This window comes from Vipera ursinii (assembly GCF_947247035.1).
Source record: "Vipera ursinii genome assembly, chromosome: 3".
NCBI lineage: Eukaryota > Metazoa > Chordata > Lepidosauria > Squamata > Viperidae > Vipera > Vipera ursinii.
The window spans coordinates 33,976,273-34,000,547 of NC_139516.1; the positions used below are offsets into that span (position 1 = coordinate 33,976,273).

A 24,275-nucleotide genomic window follows, 5' to 3' on the forward strand; every position below is an offset into this window, starting at 1 on the left:
ATGAGCTGTTCCGAAAAATTTTCTCTGTAATGCGATCACTGACAACTGCATACAGGCAGGAGATATTCTTTTTAATATGTGGAATATAATAGCAACTAATTATCCTTATTTAGATACATGCAATATAAATGCTATGGATGCATCTTGCATTGTTAGCTGAAGTGATAAAACGGCATCAAATCATTATTAAAATACAGAGAGGCAGACTGTTTTTGTGGGTTTTGTATCAGTATCACTACTATTGCTGCCACAGCACGTATGTTTGCCAAGCAGCTTTATGAACATATTATAAATATACTGAAACATTTGATGAACATTGTGGATTTTCCAAAGGAGAATATATTTAAGTAGGGTCCAAATTTTGTAAAAGTACCAAAACTATTTCAAAGGGATAAAGATTTAAGGGAAACCAATATATTAAACTATTTATCCATATAAATGCTACAAATACATTGGAGCAGAAGTGGGCAATTAATTTTCCCAAGGACCACATGAAAAACTGGGACTCTTGTAGAGGGCTGCCACCACTATCACTGCCCCCTGCCCCCTCTCTGCTCTGCTCCCACTGCCACCACTGCCCCGCCTCACCCCACCAAGGACCTCTCTGACACTGCAAGCTGGAGAGGGACAGCAGAAGGGCCAGATGTGGCCTGTGGGTCTGCATTGGAGGGACACACATAACAGTAACAGAGTTGAAAGGGACCTTGGAGGTCATCTAGTCCAACCCCCTGCTCGCACAGGAGACCTGTACTATTTCTGATAAATGGCTGTCCAGTCTCTTCTTAAAAGCCTTGAGTGATGGAGCATGTGTAGAGTACAAGATTTTGAAATATTCCAGTAACTCTGCAAGGGTTTCTGTACTTGTTGCTAATACTGATGAATCTTCAAAGTAAGTGGAAAAGCCTAATTAATTCTTATGTCTGTTGATCACTTCATCTTCTTTAAATACAGCAATGACATTTATTTTTTAATCTTGGTACTGTACCATGATATTGTTCTTAGTTTGGAAGTAGAGGAAAGCAATCACTGCTTGGCTTTATACCAAATATGATGATTAGACTTTTTTTCCCCTCTTCATATTCCAAAGCAATCTCAAGAAAGTTATATAGGTAAATTTGGTGCGGAAAATTAGGAAACCATATGCACAAGAAATTCTCTAACAAGACCTTAAATTCTGACTCTCTTCCCATCTTTTCAATTCAACAATCGTGGCTACTGATTTCTTGGTCCTGAAAATTCCTGCCGTTTCCCCCTTGTTTATAAAACAGTTTTCTCTGACATGAGAATATGCACTTCTCCCACTTTATAATTAATTTTAAAATTTATCCTTACAATTATAATTTTTAAAATGAAAGTGACAACTGCAACAAAGTTTCCAAAGGGGTTTGTGTGTGTGTATGTGTGTGTGTGTGTGTGTGTGTATTTATCCAAATAAAAAGCCCTATTAGCAGAATAACAGGGTTGGAAGGGACCTTGGAGATCTTCTAGTCCAACCCCTGCCCAACATTTATAGACAGAAATTGAGAACCATCTTCCTCCTGCCTTTAATTACTGGAAAGTTTGAAAGGTTTTCACATAATTTGACACCATTCCTTCATTTACAGCAGCGTCACCAGCCTTTCAGGCTTTGCTAACCGGCAGGGGTGAGGAGAGGTGATAGCTCCACACAAGCAGCAGGCAAATGACAGACCCATGCACACACAGCTCCATTTTCTTTCATGGTGTTTCAGGTCATGTGTAGAGAGCTTTTTCCCACAGCCGGGTGTGCCTGTGTGTGATTTCATGGAATTTCTGGTCACGTGCAGAGTGCTTTTCTGGTGTTTCTGGTCATGTGCAGCAAGCTTTCCACTCAAAGCCAAATGGGTGATTTCATGGTGTTTCTGGTCACGTGCAGAGTGCATTTGGATGGGAAACTGCTCGCTCTCTCACCTGCCTTAGGTATGGAGCCTGTTCTTTTCAAACTTCCTTCAGCTCCAAGATGAAGACTCAATTTGCTTTTAGCTCTCCCAAAATCAAATCCTTTCATTTTATGAAGGAACCGAGATTTTTCCACCTGACTTGTATGGGAAATACATATTTTATCCCAGATTTTGCTTTACCATCCCAAGGTACTACATTTTGTAAGAAATTGTAGCATTTATTATCTGGAGCATGCTTCAACACATAGTACTGGTATATAAAGTACAGGAATATGATACTAACATGATCTCAAGAATCCAAGTAACAAAGTTTTGACATTCAAACTTTAACATCTACAGTACCTGGCACAGTATTCACTACCTCTCCCAGTAGCAACAAGAAACATTGAAAATAATCTTAATTCTTAAAAGCCTGGTGGAAGAGATGCCTTTAATTATTCTGCAAACAGAGAGAAAGTGCAAGCCAAGCACAACCCAGGGAGACATTCCACAGCCCGAGAGCAACACAGGTTCTCTCCTACACGTCATAAAAGCAGGTCTCTACCATGTGCCTCTCTTCGTATCTTAATAATCGCATCGGTTTGTTATACTTTAAGATGCAACAGAATAGTTTAAAACATAAGAAGAAAAGAGGGCCAAAGTCCAGAAAATAAAGTGTTTCAGACATGTGGGCCAACATGCAAGACTTGGGAAGGGAAGAAGCATAAAGCAACCCCCCCTTTTGGACACCCCAGAAATCACATCTTCTTAAGTTCAAGACAGGGAACAGCAAAAGTGAGATTTGAGGAACAGAGGAAGTACAAAACAGACACAAAACAAAAGATACACAGAGAGGGAGAGGAAAAGCTAGTGGGAGGGGAAAATCAAAAGCTAAAGAGTGAAATCTGTGTTCATGCAGAAGGGTGTAAAGAGCAATGGTGAGCACTCTTCAGGGAGAGAGCTAGACAGGTGCTAACTAGAGGCTTAGGAACAAGTTGGCATTCACAATGGGAAGTGGGCCTCCGAGGCTGATGGGCAATATGGAAAAAAAGGAGGGAAGAAGGAGAAACGGCAAGAGAGAAGGTATGCAATTATGATGCAATTATAAACCTACAACCAGAAAATAAGGCCTATGTAGACATGTCCAAACAACTGTGGATGATGAGCATATGCGCTGAATACTTGGCTGTTTGGCTTAATTTTGCACTTTGACCTGGCTGGCTGGGCCAGAGCATCAAAGGATCTTGAAGCAGCCTTGTGCTCCAGACTTTCAGGGAAAAAAAATATCTCATCTTATGTTCACTGACTGATAGATAAAGGAAGGTTTGGTCTGAGTGCAATTATGATAAAATAAGAGATTTTCTAGTGATAGAGTATAAATTTCATGGTGATCCAAAGATTATTTGGGGATTCAAATGTCTTTCATTCATAGGCATCAGTTTTTGAGGAATATGGGGATCTCGATCAAGAAATATTTGGCTGCAATAATGATTTTCAGGCAACTCTGAATGGAGCAAACAATTACTGGTAGAAGAAGTGGGGCACCATTGCTCTATAAACTGGATTGTGAAGGCTGAGCTGTCAAATTCTGTCCCTGGAGCTTTCCTGGACTGATCCTTTAGAAACATTTTTAACTTTTCCCACTTAAAGCCCGTTTTAAAAATAATTGTTGCCTCTTGCCAGGTTGTTATGAGTTAATGTCACTTAGCGTCCCTGAAGTTTTTCTCTTGCATACTGTTCAGTTTTGTTAGGATCGTTTAGTTTTTAATCACGGCCGAAGGGTGTTCAGAGAACTCAGAAAGGGAGAGAAACGAAGAGTTAAAGGCGCTTTCCTCAATCGCACAGTGAGGAATTGTTGCCTTGCTTTTTCCTTCACTGCCCCCACCCCACCCCCCATGCATCTCTTTGAGACGCTGAGAGAACACAAATACTGTGAGATGATCTCACGAGGACGATGTATCGTTAAGGTGCTTCCAAGTAAAAGGCATCACGCAGAGATGCAATCACATTAGCTTTATTCAATGACAGATCAAAGAGAAAGAAATACTTGGCATGAAAGCATTCATGCCTGCATGTGAGAGAGAAACAAAATCAAAGCAAGCTAGCATTACATAACTAAAACAGAAGAAGAACTAGAAGCTAGGAGTAGAATCTTAAGAGGCTAGAACTAGAAGTAGAACAAAGAGCAGCCCCTCGTGCAGAGGTATTTAGGGGGGGGTCTTGGTCCCTCCCTGACCATAAAACTCTCTCGCCAATGGGGCTGTCGGGTCTGAGACCCTTGGCTCATCCGTGGAAGCAAAGAAGCCTCTTTGCTCCCATCTGATGACCTTTTTGGGGAACTGCCATGGCTGGCACTAATCATCTAACAAATACCATAGTTCACCCCCACCCCCGGCTGCCGACCAAAGCAGTTTGCGACGAAAACTGCGGTCTTCGCTGATCCCCTAGCACAGGGGTCGGCAACCTCGGCTCTTTTATGACTCGTGGACTTCAACTCCCAGAATTCCTGAGCCAGCATTGCTGATCCCTGGAAAAGTGGAGTCACCTAACCAGATGCAAAGTTGTCTGATACAACGATTGTGCCAATGGTATTTTCACTAATATTAGTGTTACAGTATTAATTGGAGGTGGGAAATGTGGAGCACCCTCTGAATCCCTGCCTAGCTTTGTGCGTGCCAGACCCTGATACAGTAGTATCTTGAAATTCTCTCTTTTCACGATTTATTCTTGGTTAGTTTATCCCTGATTTCCTCAACGCGGGGTTGAGGTGCCGGTCTTACACCGGGCTGGGTCGTGCAAACCGGCCCTTGCTGCAGGTTCAGGCCCTTGGGAGATGACGAGGGAGGAACCCAAAATACTGCCTTAGTTGCTGGTTGCCCAGTCCCGGAAGATCGATTAACTTGGGAGACTCTCAAGTGGCCAGCAGCTCGTTGACTCTTTGTTGAGCTCAGCTCCGACTTTCCTACTGGGAAGCCAGGGAAGCAAGAAAGAAGGCAAAGGTAAGTAGCAGCCGACCAGGACGTCGTGCCCTGCTGGTGATGTAACGCAGGGGTCTTCAAACTTGGCCCTTTTATGACTTGTGGACTTCAACTCCCAGAATTCCTCAGCCAGCAAAGCTGGCTCAGGAATTCTGGGAGTTGAAGTCCACGAGTCATAAAAGAGCCGAGGTTGCCGACCCCTGCCCTAGCAGGCCCCGCGGCTCCGACAGCCCGGGCCGGCCGGCGAGAAACAGCTCGGTTTAGCCTCCCCCCGCGGTTTGCGCTTCCCTTCTTGGGAGAAGAGGAGGCGTCCGTCCCGTCCGCCCCCCCCCCCCGTCCCCGGATCCGGTTTCTCCGCGCCCGCCCCTTCCCGCAGCGTCTGCCGGGCGTCTGGAAGCCCTTCAGAAGAACGGCGATGGGGAGCTGGGCCCTGGCGTGGACGGTGCTTTGCAGCCTGCTGGCTGCAACCCTGGGTAAGGCCGGGCTGAGGGCGCGCGGCGGTGAGGGAAACGGAGCGCGGCCGAGGCAGCTGAGGCGTGGATCCGGCGCTGGGCACCCCGGCAGGAGGGGAACAGGAGGGAGGCGCAGGGCCCGCTGGGTGAAGCAAACGCTCGGTCTGTCTGTGCCTGGTCAGAAGAGGGTGTGGGTGAGCGAGAGTGCTTCTCTGGGCTCTTTCTGGTTGAACCCGGTTACTGTTTTGGAAGCTATTTTTTGCATTCCCTCTTGAAAGTAAAGGAACAACCAGGGCGCTCCTGAGCAGGTGTGAAAATACCCACCATCGCTAGAGGAATTAGGTGGGGGGGAAAAAAAATCCTCGCGATTCATCCTTCTTCCCCTCTATCTCTGTGATTCAAGAGCGGGACGTGCGGTGTTGTTTTGTTGTTTTGCTGTCCGCGGAACGCTGCCGTGTTCGTCTGAACACGCGTTTATTATCTCTGTCGAGCTGGTCCGCGTTTTTTTCTTTAGAGGATAAGAGAGTCCGAAGGGGTTGTCGTTTGTGTCATTTGGATTGAAACCCTCAAACTGGAATATCATCCTGAAATCAATCTTGGAAACTGGAGGGCCAGAAAAGAATCATCAATTTTGAAAAGTGATACGAATAGGGGAAACGTCCGAGTGTGTTCCATTGCTGCTGTACAAAACTGTCTGTATCGCGGACTTTGGGATGGGGAGAAACGGCACTTGAGAATTACACATCAGAACTTTGTGACATTTGGCCCCACTCCTTTGAACAATGCAGACCCTTGGAAAGACTTAACAAACAGAAATGCCTGCCTCTAATCATAGTTGGGTCTTTTTCCTGCCTTGTCGAAATGCTTATGGATGATGATTCTGTGTGAATTATTTTTGTCTGTGGTTAAAGAAGGATGTGAACCTGATAATTATAGGAACCCGTGGGAGTTAAATAACCTGAATTATATGAGATTTAAAAATAAAGAAGCTATTTGTAGAAAGGTGAAATTGTGTCTGGGTTGAAGAGCTTATAGTGACTTAATGTTTAGAAACTAAACTTGTTGCTGTCTGCTACTCCCAAAACTACATTGCTGATCCCTGGAAAAGTGGAGTCACCTAACCAGATACAAAGTTGTCTGATACAACGATTGTGCCAATGGTATTTTCACTGATATTAGTGTTACAGTATTATTTTTGAAGGGACGCGGTGGCTCAGTGGGTTAGGACGCTGAGCTTGTCGATCAGAAGGTCGGCAGTTTGGCGGGTCGAATCCCGAGTGCCGCGTAACAGAGTGAGCGCCTGTTACTCGTCCCAGCTTCTGCCAACCTAGCAGTTCGAAAGCACGTAAAAATGCAAGTAGAAAAATAGGGACCACTACGGTGGGAAGGTAAAAGCGTTCCGTGCGCCTTTGGCGTCTAGTCATGCCAGCCATATGAATACAGAGACGTCCTCGGACCAGCGCTGGCTCTTCGGCTTTGAAACGGAGATGAGCACTGGCTCCTAGAGTCGGAAACGTCTAGCACGCATGTGCGGGGGAACCTTTACCTTTTTATTATTTTTGAAATGTAGAATTTTCGCACTATGGGATTCAGAATGTTCAGAAAAGACACATGCCTTTGAAAGTATAGTCTATCAACATTTATGAAAAGTTAACAAATCAGGGAGACACCATAGAATAGTCTCCAAGTTAATGGTTTCAAAAATATGGATTTGTAGATCTGCATAAAACATCTAAAATAAATCAGGCTGAGATTGTTCTGTGAGGGACCATGGAGTGAAATATGCTAGTAATGCTAATCACTTATAAACTGAGCATGTTAATCATCCTTATGTTCATGAACATAAGAAGATGGTTTGTTTTCAGGAAGACCAACTAGCTTCTAAGGCACCTTTCTCAAACTAGTGTATTCAGGTGGTGGACTGCAACGTCTTTCATCCTCAGCCAGAAAGAACAGAGATGGACCATGTCCTAATCCTGGTATACCAGATATCCTGCCAAAAAAAAGAAAAAAAAGAAAGAAAAGAAATTGTGCATAAAACTTTGTGGTAATTTTCATGATGAGAAATATGTTCTCAAATATTGGTGGTGTGGAACAGCTCTAGTCCTGAAAGTGGCCTCTTCTCAGAGTATTGCTCCATACCTACTTGAGAACATTTAATATAAACCAGTTATCCCCTAATTTTGCTAATTACGCTACTGTGGCTGAAATTGAATAAATTACTGAAAACAGATTTCTTGTTGGTTTCAATAGTTACAATAGACAGACAAAGGCTTATTTTTTATCATAAGAGGAAAAATGTATTATGAGAAGGAGAATACTTCATTATTCAAGATACAAGGATAATAATGAGGAAAACATTTTTTCAATTTTCTGGCAGAGAGACATTATAATTAACTTTTATATAATGTGCCTAGCCATCCCATAGTTTCTTTGTTTTTAGCTGATTTGTGAATTCTGACCATTCTGGTGGTTTATGACTTAAGGTATTATGTGGCAATCTAGGTATTGCAGCATACTGCAGTTAAAAATCCTGGCTCCTGAGGAATTTGTTCCAGGCAGTGAATAATTTTGATTATGGTGTAGATTCAAGCTAACATTTTCAACTGTAGAAATTTTTTTAAAAGGTACTTCGGACAAGAAAAAATCTTTAAAAAACCCCAGCTGACTTTTATCAAAGTCTCAGTTCAGATATATAACAGTACCTCTGTTAGATCTAATAACATTTTCATTAGATGAATATTATTTCCTCCCAAATAACTGTCTCTGAACTGAGGTGTCATTTTACCTTCACTAATGAGCAGAAGAAGCTGCTGAAAACGATACACAAGCAAGAGGCCCAAATACCCGTCATCCTACAAAGCTTTAATACTATTCTGAATATGGAAGTTGGGTGGAAGAACCTTTGTGCAATACCCTTCTTTCTCCTTGCTTTTCCTCTTAGTCCAGTCGTCTTGTTCATGTGCGTCACGCACATCCAGTTTGCATCTCCATGTAGTTACCTTTCCCTTATCCTGTTTCTTCTCTTGCTGAAAGAAGAATGTGAGCGTGCATGTGTGCATACCAGCATTTTAAGTGAAAGTGGTTTATATGTGTGAGTTTTTTGTGGGGACCATTTAATATTGTAAGTGGGGTGACTTATTTTTAATTAGTAATTATTAATTCCATTAACATAAATACAGTTTTGTTCCAAAGCAGCCTTTTGGGAGGGGGATGTTGCTTCTGGAAGCCAAAGATACACACACATATCTCCTGTGACATACGGACTAATTTACTGGGTGGGAGAGAGAAATTTCAAAGATTGATTTTAGCTAGTGTTGGCAACCCTGAACAATGCAGAAGAGTTTTGTCTTTTGTTTGGAATTTTCTCCTCCTATGCTTCCTTTGAGGATAGGGTTGTGTTTTTTTTTAATTTGAAATTTTGTATACAAAATGTGTTTAGAACCCTTTTCTTTTCTTGTATTTTGACAGCTGGGAATTACACTGATCTTTGAGCAGTAAAATGCTACTTGCTTGGGTTTTGTTTTATTTTACACCATCTGTCATCATAATAACAAGTAATAAAAATAGATACAATTAGAATAAAATCTTGACATATTATAAAAACTCTAATATCCCTTTTGGCTGTAGAACAGCATCCAAAAGGACAGACTTGTAATCATTAAATGAGGTTTCCATTGCCAGAGTTAAAGTGCTTCTTGTCAGCTTCAGAGAAAGTTAGAAAATATTAATTTTGTTTTTACAGTGGGGGATGGAGGGACGGTGCTGTTGGTCCATGGTTGGTGGTGCTAATTGAGCAGACACATTCAAGGCAATTCCAAGATGTAAATTAGTGTAAATTTGGATTTTCTGAATCTGGGATAAATGAGAATTTGCTATGGATCTTTGAAGGAAAGGAAGTTCCAAAATAGTTGAATATCAGGAAATTCCAATATCAAGGAGGGGGAAAAAATGAGATATCCGCTGAGAAGATAACATTATATAGGAAGGAAGGGATTGTAGAACGAAATAGAAATTATGGCTGATGGCTGAAGTCCCACTGACTCAGTAATTCCTTGATGAAGGGATTTAGCAGGCTTTATTTTTAATGCCTAAAGCTATTTATTCAGTTTGAAAGTATTTCGTATCCCATTGTCCAGTTTGGATGTTCTCAAGATCCCTTGTTCATTTTTGGGCTCATTGTCAGGACTGGTGAAACCTGCTTGTATCTGCAACCTGGTCTTCATCTGTGTGGTGCTGTCCATGGTGCTGATACCTGCAGTTGATTAAGACTCCTGCATTCTTTCACACAACCTGAGGGTGTTTCTTCATTGAGGCCCTGCTTGTAATGGGTATGCTGTATCTGCAAACTCTGTAAATGATATTTTATCAAGGTAGCTAGTTTCTTGGCCTTTTGATAGTGACTTTATATTCTAAAAAATTCTTGAGACAGGCTATGCAATGTTTCATTTCTGTGTCTTGTATAATTCAATTTTAATTCCCAGATAGTACATCCAACTAATACAATAGCTAATGGATGTTCTGGCTAGGGATCATAGGAGTCGAGGGCACTATCTCAGAGAAGTGGAGCTAAAGGGTTCTCTTATTGTGAGTCTATAAATACAAATACAGTACTATGTAGTCAAAGCAATAATTAAACTATTTAGCCCAGCCTTTCCTAGCTTCATGTATTCTAGATGACTTTAATTTTAATTCTCATGATTTCTAGCAGATATAGGCTGTGGTCATGCTAGAAAAAAATCCTGGACATTTTATTTATTGTTGTTGCATTTCTTAACTGACCGTTATGTTTATAACTTGCCTTTTTTGAGAGTTTAATGTTTTTGGAAACAATCCTGTGAGAGTGAATTATTGGTCAAGATTACCTGTTGAGCTCCATTATTAATTGAGAAACCCGGGTCTCTATAATTAAGTAACGTCTTAACAATGTTGGGCGTGCTGGCTATCAATCATGGAATAATTTTACTTGCAGAAGATTGCACATTTATCAAACTGTTTATTCAGGCTGAATACATCTCTGAAGATTCAAAATGAAAAAGGGAAATTAAGAAAACTGGACTAGAGAGAAGTCTCATCACAAAGAGAAAGGATATAACTCAGGCAGGAATCCAGCCCTCCTGAAAATGCCCATTTTCCTCCAGAATAATTGAAGAGAAAGGAAAGTTTTTCCCAGTCCTACATACAATAAGGAGCAGATGCTTTTACTGCATTGAAGAATTAAGGGCCAGAAATTTTAATTATTCTAATTTTGTTATGGGAAAATCTTTCCCATGCTTTCCCATGCTTGGTAATATCTTTGAATAAAATATAAAAAAGTAATTAACTTTAACAATCCATAATTTAAGAAAAACCAATTACGGTACATTTCATGAGCTCATCATCTAAGGTTCAAATGGATATGAATTTATGTGTTATAGTGGCTGAAAGACAAGCACCTGCCATGTAGCACCCTGGGCTTAACAATTGTTGATAAAAAAAGATGAAGACTGGATAATAGCACAGTGGGAGAGAGAGAAAAACTGGAGAAAATCAGAAAATACCAATATCCTGATGAATATGTATTAACATCTTTCTGCACCCAGATAGTTGACATGTCAGAAGATTAGGTTTCTGTTGCCTTGCCGATTCATCTCTTCATTGTCAGTGGAAAGGAACTCCAGCTGCCTTCTTCCATTTTGCCTTTCTTTTAAAATGGCAAAAGCACTAATAAAAACACTAATAAATCTGTGTTAAAGGATTTGTTTGTTAATTGTTTCTTATAGTTGTCCAGTGCCAGGGAAAAGAAGCCTGCAGCTTTTTTCTACAGAAAGGGAGAAATGCTACTGTTTCTCTTACAGAAACAGAGAATCAAAGAAAGGAAAGGTAACATAAGACAGAAAACAAAATATGAGGTCTGCTTGTCCTAGTTCAATGACTGAATGGAGCACCTTTGTGTTTCCTCAGTGTACTTCCATCTCACTTCTGAACACCAGTCATTTCATAAACATGATTCATTCCAACAGATCAAGTCTGCAAAACTCTACTATAGAGTCCCTTTAATCCAGTTAATCAAGAACCTTATATGGATTAGAGCAGGGGTGTCAAACTCAATTTCATTGAGGGCCGCATCAGCATTGCGGTTGCCCTCAGGGGGCCGGGTGGGTGTGGCCTGGGTGGGCGTGGCCTACTGGGTGGGCGTGGCTAAAGTGTGTATGGCCTACTGGGTGGGCATGGCCAGCTCTACATCGTTCGCATGAAGGGTGCCTATGGGGGCCTGGGCAGGAGTGGGACAGATCTGAGCATCTCTGGTAGGAGGAGGGTCTCTGGGCCAGGGCCAAGGCAGTGGGGGCCGTTTCCTCACTGTTTCCAGGATGGCTTCGCGGGCTGCATGAAACCACTTCACGGGCCGGATCCGGCCCCCGGGTCTTGTGTTTGACATGTCTGGATTAGAGGAAGAGGTAGAACCCAATGTGTATATTTGAAAAAAGACACTATTTATGTTCATAATATTGTTCAGATGTAATCATAAGTAATACATTTGTGGTTGAATTTTGTTTTATATAAGCAAGGAAAGAATAGAGGTATTCTTGTATTTTAAATGCTGTATAGTGGTGAGTAGCTATCTTACTCTATAACAGACATGTCAAACACAAGGCCCGGGGGCCGGATCCGGCCCGTGAAGTGATTTCATGTGGCCCGTGAAGCCATCCTGGAAACAGTGAGGGAACGGCCCCCACTGCCTTGGCCCTGGCCCAGAGACCCTCCTTCTGCCAGAGACCCTCAGATCTGTCCCACTCCTGCCCAGGCCCCCATAGGCACCCTTGATGCAAACGATGTATAGCTGGCCACGCCCACCCAGTAGGCCATACACACTCTAGCCACGCCCACCCAGTAGGCCACACCCACCCTGGCCATACCCACCCGGCCCCCTGAGGGCAACCGCAATGCTGATGCGGCCCTCAATGAAATTGAGTTTGACACCCCTGCTCTATAAGAAAAATATCTTCCTATGCAGGGAAATTAGTTTTAAGATTACAAATCCTGTGCAAGGTGTTTAGAATCACTGTGCTAAAATACAGCATAGTATATAATGGGTTAAAGTACTGTATTGTGTCAGATTTGGAATGTCCAAATTAAAATATCCACTTAATTATGATATTCTCTTGGAATAGACTATCCTTCCTAACAAACTTATTTACAATGGGGTTGTCTGGAGGGTAATGAATAATACCAGACAAGTTAAGAAGAGAAAGGGACATTGGGAAAATATATGAAGGATAATAAAGGGGATGCACTGAAGTTGGGACCCAGTGCAGGCTTACTGAGTAATGGTGAGACCAAATTGGCCTACCCAATGAAGAATAGAAAAGCAGTATGGAAAGGCAAAGTGTTACTTAAAACAAAAAGAGCAGGCAAAGCATCCCACCAGGCTCAAGGTTGACTCAGCCATCCATCCTTCCGAGGTAGGTAAAATGAGGACCCAGATTGTTGGGGGCAATTAAGCTGACTTTGTAATAATGCCACTTGGGGTGTCTGTGAAAGCCCTCACAAGCAGGCATATACATAGAATGAAGGCTACTGCTAAGCTTGTAAGCCGCCCTGAGTCTTCAGAGAAGGACGGGATATAAATGGAATTAAAATAAAAAATAAAAATAAATAAAAATAAGACCTGGTGATGATTAAGAGCAGGAAACTTGAAGAAAGAGACAGAGGGACAAATTCTGGCTACACAAGACTAGGCCGAATGCATGCAAAGCCAGCATTGAGAAAAGAGCAACAGACAGCAAATGCTGCCTCTGCAAAGATGCTGAAGGAATAGAGGACTACCTAGTTAGTGGCTGCAAGAAAATTGCACATACTGACTACAAACAACAGCATGACAAAGTAATATCGATGATGCATTTGCATACTTGCAAGAAATACCATTTGCCTTCACGCAAGAACTGGTGGGACCACAAAGTAGACAAAATAATAGAAAGTGAAGAAGCCAAAGTCCTCTAAGACTTTAGAATTCAAGCAGACAGGCATTTGCCATATAACAGCCCAGATTTAATAAATATTGATTAACCCCTCCCCGCCCCCAAAAGTCTGGATAGCAGATAGCAAAACAGAAGAGAATATGAGAAAATCATAAAATATAAAGACCTGCAAATAAAAATAGAATGCCTGTGGCAATCCCAAAATATCTGAAGCACCATTTGAGCACCATTGGTATTGACAAAATCACCATCAGTCAATTGCAAAAAGCAGCTTTATTTGAAACAGCTTACATCAGCAATAACTTCAAAATTATAAAATAACAATGTCTGCCTATTCCAGGTCCATGGGAAGGATAAGAATGCCAAAACCAGTCTAAACAACTGGCTGACTGCATGACCAACCATAGTAATAATAATAATTTATTAATCTTCTAGGCTGCCCAACTCCTAATAACTCTGGGCCACTTGCAGCAATCAAAGGTATTATAATTATATCAATAAAAAATAAAAGATGACAAGCGCGATAAAGCGATGGGTGTCACTCTCTTGTCAAAGACATGGGTGAAGGGTCAGAATTATATACATCACTTGAACTTTTGGAAAAGAGGCATAATGTAACTGTAATCGATAAAATGGTTGCAATGTTTAGAGTGCAGGGTAAGCATTTCCAGTCATCTCAAGACAGCTGGTCGTGTTCTATCTATGGATGTCACATGTTTAAATGAAGGGGATTGAATCATAGGAATGAACTCATTTGATATTCTGAGTGGTAATAAAAAACCAGAGCCGTGACCAAACCTAAGTATGCCAGACAGGACAAGACTTTTAGTTTTATCTTCCTCTGCTTGTCTAAGTTTGACATAGCATGATCAACCTATGTATATTTTTTATTCCCTTTTGACAGCATTTATAAATGCATAGTCAACTGTATTTCTAAGAAATACAGCAAGCTGAGTATGTATCCCTTATCTTTATTTTAATGATACAAGGTTTCATGTAATTCATCGTCTCTATCATTTTTTTTAAAAAAATATAACAAAATAATACAACTTTAGATAGTGGTGACAATTTACATAGTCACACCTATTACAACAATGAACATATATCTCATATTTGAATATGCTATATGTTGCATGTAATTCGCAGTCTGTTTTAATTTTGTTAGAATAAACATAATGCATTGTGGCAATAATCTACAAATTTAAGCAGCATTTATGTTGCTGTTTATACTGTATTTTTTATATAACATGGTTGCCATGATGGCCAAGGCCAATACACCCTTTTCCTTGAAGAGAAAATTGATGTGGATCAGCCCCTAGAACAGTGGTTCCCAACTTTTTCTATACCCTGTACTCCTAGAACGCTTCTGATATATTCTCCCACCCCTTACAAAAGTTCAAAATGAATTATGCATATACACTATAATTTTGAAACTTGTAAACCCAAGTTTTTGCACCCCTTGGAATATCGTCTCGCACCCCTGGTTGGGAACCCCTGCTCTAGAAGGCATTGTCTTTTATACCAGCTTTTCATTTCCTTTTGTTTTGTAGAAGGCAGATACCCATACTGTCTAAGAAAATACTGAACTATGTCCCCCTGGTATACTTTAACTGTAAATATACCTGTTATAATTTCTATTCTGCTTTGAGGCATTCTGATATTTCTGGAAGCTGGCACTTTACTTTGTTACATAGCAGCTTCCTATTAAACTTTCTTTAAGAAAAATATTAAGCCTGAGAGTCTTACAACTGCCAAAGAAAATATCCATTATCATCCATTATCGACCTGGCGCCCGACCTTCGCTCCTTCCAGCGCGATCTAAAGACGTATCTTTTTGAACAAGCTGGCCTGGCCTGATGGGAGGGGGTTGGGTTTTTATTACTTTTAAATGCGTTTTAATCTATTTAAGAGTTCTGGGCACTTGTTTAATCTTTTTTAATTTTTGTATTCTGTCTTTTTAACATGTATTGCCCTGTTCACCGCCCTGAGTCCTTCGGGAGAAGGGTGGTATACAAACAAAAAAATAAAATAAAATAAATAAATTATGTTGCAAACCTCTGCAATATTGCTTTTATATTGAGAGAGAGAGAGAGAGAGAGAGAGAGAGAGAGAGAGAGAGAGAGAATGATGTTTATATCTAGTGGCAGCAATCTGGGACTGTGAATGGTGTAATTTATGAGAAAGCCATAAATAATGTATGTGGAACCCCATAATTAAAAACATTTTTTTAAAAAAAATGGAAAAACTCACCGTTCAGTACAAAATTGTGTGAGATTTCAGGAAAAACCAAAATCTTGCAAGATTTTGGCATTCTTGCCTAATGTCCCAGAACATCTTACATGATTTTGTAAGATCTGATAATCTCACAAACATTTTTGAAGTTTAATTTTAAACTTTGGGATGGTCCTGCTACTGTGAAAGACCATGTTATTCCTAGAGGCTGTTGGGTAGGAAATTTCAGGGTGGTCCCTGTACAGTGTCCTTAGAGGGTTTCTCACTGCTTTCTATTTTCTGTGGAGTAGATAAAAGGAGTGTTTTCTTTCTCCTTCCAGTCTCGGCTGATGAAGACTGCAAGTGGTACATAGACAGAAATGGCTCCTGGCACCGTGGCATAGACTGCAACTTCCCCTCTTTCTGCTGCGGTGATTGCTACCATCGCTTCTGTTGCTTTGATTTCAGGAACCTTCTCACTGAACGGCAGCAAAAGCACTGCATGGCCTTTGGGTAAAAATATGTCAGAGCCACAGAAAGTGGTTGGAAGCATCCAGATTGTGATTGAAGACTTAGTTACCTCTGAAGTGGGATATAAGCAACCCCTCCGATATATATTCTTCTTCTTATGACTGAGATATAGCTAGGAGTTCAGTTTGATCAGAGCAGAATGGAGTGGGGAGGGGAGGGGATGCTTCATCCTTTCCCAGGAGGGTGTCTTCAGTTTTCTGAAGTCAAAATTCTTCCTTTGTAGCTGTAGTAATGTTAATTGTGGCTTGAAAAAAATGTCCATGGGGAAAGGGGTGAGCTCTCCTTTCTTCCTTGTCCTGATCAAATCCAGTTTCCCTTGCAGTTCAATTCAAATGCATGGAGCGAGCACCCAAAGTTTTCTTGAGCCACATGGTATTCAGGCCTTGATTATGGACTCCTGCCATAACCCATGATTTATAAGTCATAAAGCTTGGTTCACATAACTTGCTAAGTCAGAATCCAATTTACTCTTGCTATATAGCTTAGGATGAGAATTGATAGACTAGTTGCATACTTTATAAGAGTTGAAGGTGGAGAGGCTGAAATCTCTAATTCTCATGCCAGAGAACAGCACAAATTTCCAAAGGGAAGTAAGTAACCATGTGGCTTCTGAGTTTTAACTTTTTTTTAAAGCAAGATGAGACCAACAATTAAACTGTAGACATATATAAAAAGGTCGTTGGGTGTTTTTAAGAAAATTTCTAACAGATAATTTTTGATACGCAGATCTACTTACCTAAACTTTTCAAGCCTTTTTAGGAATGCTGAGTAGGAAGAGTTTCTAACACATATCTGATATATCTTCACACATTTCTTCTAACTTAGAAAAGTATTGATCAAGAATAAATGGTGGGTATTGGATATCATTTCCAAATGAGACTAAGCCTTATGGAGCTCCATAATCCTGAAAAGATAAAAAAAAATCAAGTTTAATTAAAATGTCCTCTTCCAAAAGTTCTGGAGCGAGATCTGTGTTGGCCAACTGTCTTGTTGGTATCCTTTTGAAGGAAGTTGTGATTTTATTTTCATTTTCAATCATAATGACGATAGCAAGAATATTAAAATATTAAAGTATTGAATTTAAGTATAGTATTTTAAGTACAGTATTGAAATATTGAAATAATTTGATCTATTCCTTCAGTGGTTGCTGAAGCATAAGGTAGAGATTTTTACATTTATAACGGATTTGAAACTATTTCTAATACTATTTTAAAATTATTTTTAAGACAAGCGGATTTGTTTGTATCTTAATTAAATCTACTCCTTAGTAGGAATGTACAAATGTATTTAGGATTTCCTCTAGGTGGATTTTGAAGGGGGATATTAAACAATATCGTGGTCAAATAAATATTACCACCAAGATCCTCCTCTTCTTTCCTCTTCTACCTTCCCTGTGGGCCCAAACAGGCCACAGAAGGACTGGGGAAATATTTTTTTTAAGCAGCTTTGTTAAAAGTCCATCTTTGCTGCAAAAATCCACCGATCACAGAAATGTGAGAATCTGCCCAGACACTGGTTCTTTTTGTGGATCATTTCTTGGGCTGTCCATTTGACAGTCTGCATGACACCCCAATCCATCCAAGATCTCAAGAAAGCAAGAAGCCTTCAAATAATATCTGGTTGCTATTGCTACTACATATTTCTTTTAAAATTTTAAATAAATCAGGAAGAGATTCCTTGGTCACCTGCTGTATTTTTAAAAGTACTTTTGCCATATTTGACAGAATTTTTTTTTCTTTGTTTTTTAACTGGACCCAAAGGTACCTCGTTAAGGTGGGCAGTAGAAGTGACTGGATTTTTTTTTTATTAAAGAGTTTTACAAAAACAAAATTTTACAATATATCCCCAAATCCCTCCCACCCCAAACCCACCCACTTCCCCCCCCACTTCCCAGAGCGAAATACAGGATTATAGTTACAATAATCATATTCTAAATAAAAATTATGCATAATATACAATTAACCAAATTCATAATGTGCTTTAACTCCCCTTTGACATAACTACAAACAAAGTACCAATAACAATATCCCACTAAAATCTACTCATAAGCTAAATGGAACTTTTTAGTCCCATATTTGTTCTGAATATAATTTATCCATCTCCTCCAAACTGAAATATATCTTTCCTGTGAATGATCTTTCAAATAAGCAGAAATCCTAGACATTTCTGCAAGATTCGAAACTTTAAACACCCATTCTTCTATAGTAGGCAAGAAGTGACTGGATTTTTGAGAATTCATCCATCCCTGTCATGTAAAGGAGCCATTAGTATCCGTTTCAGTGGCAGATTCTACAGCATGAACAATATCCACTTGTCTTTGTCTGTGTTCTGCAGGCCAAGGACCATTGCTGGCATCGCTTCAGCTGTGATTCTCTTTGTGGCCATTGTTGCCACCATTGTCTGCTGCTTCCTGTGTTCCTGCTGCTACTTGTACCAGCGACGGCATCACATGCAGACTCCTTATCAAGGTAGAAAAAGCCCTTCTGTTGTGGCCTCCTGGGAAAGATAGAGGGGGAACTGGGAATGCTGGAGGGAGAGTTAGTTGACTGATAATGTCATAAATAGCCATTCAACCCAAGGTGGGAAGGGGAGACCTGGGGAAAAGTCTTCCAAGCAGCTTCTACTTTAATTCTCACTACATAGGAAACTGGGAATCTCCTTTTATAATTCCAGAGCCCTGTATTTTACTTCAGAGTAGCATTATCTTATGACATAATCTATATCATTCTTGTTTTCTTGATTTTGCCAGCTGTACCGGGCTTTATACCAAAATCTTCTTTCTCATAGATATAATACTATATTTGCAATTAGGCTTATGCTGCTTATATGAGCATACTGATGGAGAATCTTTCCCAGTGTCAGGTTGGCTAGGAAATGATTGGACCTGCAATCGAACACATCTGGGCTACAAACTGGAGAAGGCTACCTTATAATATGGAGAATTTTCAATCATGTTTTTGGTGAGCTGGATTCAAAGGAGGAAAGGTGATGCACACCAGCAAGCAGATTATACCTACTGGCATCTCCTTAAATCAAACATGTCATTTCCTGGGATTGTGTTATCAGGCTGGGAAAAGATGCAGCTTTCAATAGATGTGATGCCAATGTCCATGCATGCTCCAAGTCATCTCTTCTCCTTCAAATCCAGATTGCTGCACAGATTTACTATCAATGCAGACCATGCACTCACAAAAGTTTGTCCAATCCAGGTCAGGAGATTCCACTTTCTCGTTATCCCGATCAGCCACCAGACCCTTATGCTGTGGATCCAAAAGCAGGGCCAGCATTTCATCCTGGATATGCACCTGTGTTTCCGTACCCACCTACAGTTCCAGCAGCACAGTATCCTCTATATCCACCCGGGCCACCATACTACAATCCTTCAGGTGAGAAAAGAGTATAAAACTATGATAAACTTCCTATCCAGGTATGGTGCAGACATATTTAGTGTGAATTCTTGAAATGTCATTTAAGAATTATAAGAGATACTGTTAAAAAAATATCATGGACAAATGATCCACAGTATTCATTATGTCACAGGCACCAAACAAGTAGATAGAACAGTAGATAGAAGAAATTCTATCAATGCATGCTTTTGGTTAGGCAATGGTAAGCCTTAATTGAGTTTCATGTGAGAGATTTAATCTCTAGAGCATCTCTTAATTGGTAGGGGAAGGATTGATTAAAGTTGAGGATGTATTGGAATAACAGTGGAAAAGCAGGAAGGGAACATTAAGGTTAGAGGAACAAGAAGAAAGAAAAACATGGAGGTAGGCTTGTCCTCTAAAACCCAAGATGGCCATGAGTAAAGCAAGGCAAAATAAGAGGCTTATCCCAATGCTACAGTAACATAAAATGTAGCAATGTAACAGAATAAAAGATATAGAAATATGACATTTCTATAGGACTTCTATCTATATCAGGGCTGCAAAGATGATGACCACTAGAAGATGACAGCAAAGAATTTCCTTTGCTATCACCTAGAGGTTGTCTGGATTTTTACAGGCCAGAGTAACTTTATAATCCTCATATAATTACGGTAGCTCAGCTAATCTCAATGTACACATGTTGTACTTTGACAATAAAGGTTTATTATTATTATTATATGTGGAGAATATCTAACCTTGAATTAGACCCAGTTTCACCTCTGGTGTTTCTGTAAAAATCTGCTTCAAGTTCAACTTAGTGTATGGCAATTTACTGGCTGCTGGTTTCCTATCCAAGCACTAAAGTCTGACCTTGCTTTATTTTTAAAAGACCAGCAAAGATTGGCAAGGTGCTGCTAAGCTTATTCTAATGGTCAGTTTCTTTCTTCTACAGCTCCCCCACCATACATCCCACCACAAGTCACACAGCCTAGTACTTGAGAAGAATCTTGGAGGACTAATCAAAAGAAGCCTTTCTCTCTGGGGCTGCTAACTCCCTTTTTACAGAACTTGTAAGGGGACTCCTACTGTCCTGAAAGTCCAGCCTGTGTCAGTATTTTCCAGTGTTTTTTTTTTAGTTATTCTGCATGGTAGGAAGCATTGTGACTTTTAATTCTTTTCTTCATCCTAGATATTGAATCACCTTATCCTCCTCATTTTCTATATAGTTCAGGAAGTAGCTGATTATTACAAATGCAAGTGCACAAAACTGGTGCAAGCACCATACATGTAATTTGATAATTTGCCCTCTCTCCAACCAAACTTTTCAGAGTGAGTAGGCAGCTTGCCTCCAGGGGTTGCAAAGAATTAAATGAAGCTGTCTTTCACTAAATAGCCAGGAGGGTCAATTTTAGACCCATTCATCACAACTTTCAGGTGATGTTTTCTGTCTTAAGGAAGCCCTGAGGCCTAAGATGGATATACATATTGAAAGTTGAAAGATAGTTGGTGCTGATCATTACATTAAGTAGATCTTGATCAGAATCTGGAAGAGAAGCTGTTTGAAAACCCATAAATATTCCCAAATAAAGCTGTAAGTGCAATTAATACATAGGAAAAGTAGATGAGCCTAGAAAGACTCGTTTAAAGATGAGAATTATAGAAGAGAAGGCACATTGTCTTTCATGCTCTACAGCACAGAATGATAAGTCCAATATCATCTGAAGGTACAGATATCAAACTGCTGGGATTTCATCTGCAAGTGAAAGTACAGATTTTCTGTGTTTTTTCAAGAAAAGAAATGGGTGACAAAAGTGTAATTTCAATTTTCAGAGGGATTTTTAAAAATGATTTCTCTGCTGTATTGAAAAGCATTTTGAAATTTCTCTTGTGCCTTCTGGACCAATCTAATGAGAGTTAACCTTTCACCATCATATTATAATTTTCAGTATAAACTGCCCTTACAGTAATATGAAATATCGGTATTTGGAAAGGTAAAGTAAGCATTTAAATCGGATTCTGAATTCTTTACTAATGGCAGAGGTATCCTGTGAGTTCATAAATATCTGTTAATTCACTGTAAAGAAATCATTTCCCAAGGTAAATCAAGGGGGGGAAAAGACCCTGCCAAGAACTGGCATTTCAGAATTTAAACAAGCTTCAAAATGGTTCAGCAATACTGTTAGGGAGATGCCTTGGTTAAGGCATGGTAGTTGGATAGCCATTTGGAGGAGAGTTGAGATCTTAGTCCATCTTTTCCTGGTTAGTTCCATTTCTGTACAAATCCTTCCCACCAACATCCAAATGGATTGATCTAGAGTTTCCAGCATTTCTAACACAGCCTTCCCCAATCTGGGCATTCTCCATGGTTTCTGTTTTAAATCTCAGAACTCATCAAACAGCATCTTTCACTTTTGTTTTTATGCAAATGTGAAGAGAGGGCAATATCATTTAGTATACTTGCTCTTTTTGTTACTAATCACTGCCCAAAAGTAACTGCAAGAATTTCTTTCAAATCTTACGCGAAAAAAAATGTTTTCTCCCATGGTGAGGCCCCTTTCACATGCATAAATATATGTTCTTTCATAATATTCTAACTCAGTCTAGATTCCTTTCTTTTCTCTAAGAAAGATTAGCTAGCCCCTTTACTTGTCCTGAATGCAGCCTCTCAGATTTGCCTCTGATCAATTAATTGTACTCCTGGGGCATGGGAATCCCTATTAAGAAATGGGTGCCTATTTTTTATGCAGTGTAGCCTATTTCTCCTGGAAGTCCTTGCTGTTTATTGAGGCTCTATCTGCATTTTATTATGTGCAAAATCTATCATTCTGCCGCTGGAATGTTGCAGAGAACACTGAGGTTTTCTGTTTTCTTCCTCACTATGTCAGTCTGGCCATGCTAGGGCAATTTCATAGATTTCCAGAACAGAAAGTCATTTGTAGTGTAGTTTAGAAGCTGTTGCAGAATAGTACGTTTTGCACATTCCTTCTGCAAGACCCAATTTATCAGTCTGCCGCTACATCTCATTGTTCTTTCCAAACATCAACAAGATTTAGTGTGATGAGGTTGGACAGTCCCACCTATTTCTCCCCACCTGCTGAAGGGATATTAACTTTGTACCTGCCAGTGTTGCAAAGGCTGTATTTAAGTTATTTGGAGCACAGAGAAAGCCTGGGAAGCAAGACAAATGCATGATGCTTCAACCAGAGTATAAAGACAATTCCTGTGCAAGAAAATGAAAAGGCCATCATGTGCTATGATGCTTACTAACTTCATGGTTTCCAGCAGCTGGGAAGATGTGTTCACTCAGTTGAAGATGCCATGCATTGGGCATATGCCTTTTGATGTTGCACAGAGCTCTGCAAAACCAAAGTGTTTAGCAATGCTGAAGCACCACAATGTAGACATCCTCTCCATGCATTTGACCATTTCTGAATCCTGAAAGAAACTTTTGGAGGAAGAAGTCAACCGAGTCAACCCTTTTGCTCAAACCATATTCCCACTGTATGGGAATGGCTGCTGAATTGCGGCAACAGTTGCACCGCTGTCTGTTATTCTAACCAGAATGGCAAACGTTTGCTTTGCAAAATGTTCGTTACAATGTAGATTAAAGTTGTAAATACTGATTAAGTGACTGCTATATGTGTATGCGTGTATTTCTTTTACTTCTGTAGTTAGCGGATAGATACTCCTAGAATAATTTCTGAACAGGAGAAGTAAACTTTCCTTTGCCAATAATTAAGAACCTGATAAAGGAAAATGTTAATAAATGACAAAGAGAAGAGAAAGCAAGTACTTTCATTGTCTCCAATACATTGAGGAGGATATTCACAGGGAGGGGAACAAAGAGCCATAATGTTTTGAATCAATGGCAAGTACGTTTTGCTGATTCTTAAAATATAAAATTTCCTCTTAGTTTATATGCCAGGTCATCCCATCTAGTATATCTTAAATACTGAACAAAAGTCTGGTTGCCATAGAAATGGGGTTTTCTGTTTGGATCAAAAGCTTTGGTGTTCAAAAAAAGTTTCAGCTCAGTCTTAAGATTTTAATAGTTCTTTACTTGCAGAATTTCCAAATGTGATTTTGTCTTTCACTTTGGAACAGCTTTCCTAATCCTGGCTCCCTCTAAATGCATTAGACTTCAATTCTCATAATCTTTAGCTGACGTTGCGGCTGGCCAGAGATGATGGCCTTTCAGGTTAACTAGACCAGGGGTCGGCAACCTCGGCTCTTTTATGACTCGTGGACTTCAACTGCCAGAATTCCTGAGCCAGCATAGCTGGCTCAGGAATTCTGAGAGTTGAAGTCCAGGAGTCATAAAAGAGCCGAGGTTGCCTACCCCTGAACTAGACTGTTCTTTCTGAAACAAAGCCATCTTTCTTGATGCAGCCTATAGAGTGACCATTGCATAGGAGGCAGGAATGCTGGGTATGTTTGCCACTTCGAGTTATATTTTAAAAGGCAGGATAATTAATAGGAATAAAAACAGACAGCAGTTGCCACCTCCGGAAAGAAACCAAAGAAACAGCAGACCACCTAGTTAAGCAGACTTGACCACAAACAACACAGTATGGACAAAGTACAAACTGATGCGCACTGAACATCTGCAAGAAATACCATTTGCCTTCAAGCAAGAACCGGTGGGACCCCAAGGCAGACAAAGCGACAGAAAAGGAAGCCGCTAAAGTCCTCCAGGGCTTTAGAATTCAAGCAGTCAGGCACCTGCCACAATAACGCCAGGGTTGGAAGTCACGAACTATTTCCGCGCTCCCAGGAAAAGAGGACGGCGGGCTTCACGAAACAGCGGCCAGGAAAGAGGCGAGGCCCTCCCTGCTGCCCCATTGCAATCCGAGGCTCAGTCTTGGTGGGAAACGCTGAC

The 24,275-nt window shown here is 40.3% G+C and overlaps 1 protein-coding gene across 2 annotated transcripts; it reads left to right on the top strand.

Moving 5' to 3' along the window:
- Positions 1-5,274: 5,274 nt before the first annotated feature.
- SHISA4 (shisa family member 4) lies at positions 5,275-23,024 on the top strand. Of its 2 annotated transcripts, none has more exons than XM_083361066.1 (5): positions 5,275-5,349; positions 15,839-16,010; positions 18,363-18,496; positions 19,238-19,414; positions 20,349-23,024. In XM_083361066.1, exons 1-5 carry the CDS (start codon positions 5,292-5,294, stop codon positions 20,393-20,395), a joined length of 588 nt encoding a protein of 195 aa, XP_083217192.1. In that variant the 5' UTR covers positions 5,275-5,291; the 3' UTR covers positions 20,396-23,024. The 2 variants fall into 2 exon arrangements, with proteins under 2 accessions (XP_083217192.1, XP_083217193.1); XM_083361067.1 differs by having other exon boundaries at positions 22,682-23,024.
- The last annotated feature ends 1,251 nt before the right edge of the window (positions 23,025-24,275 follow it).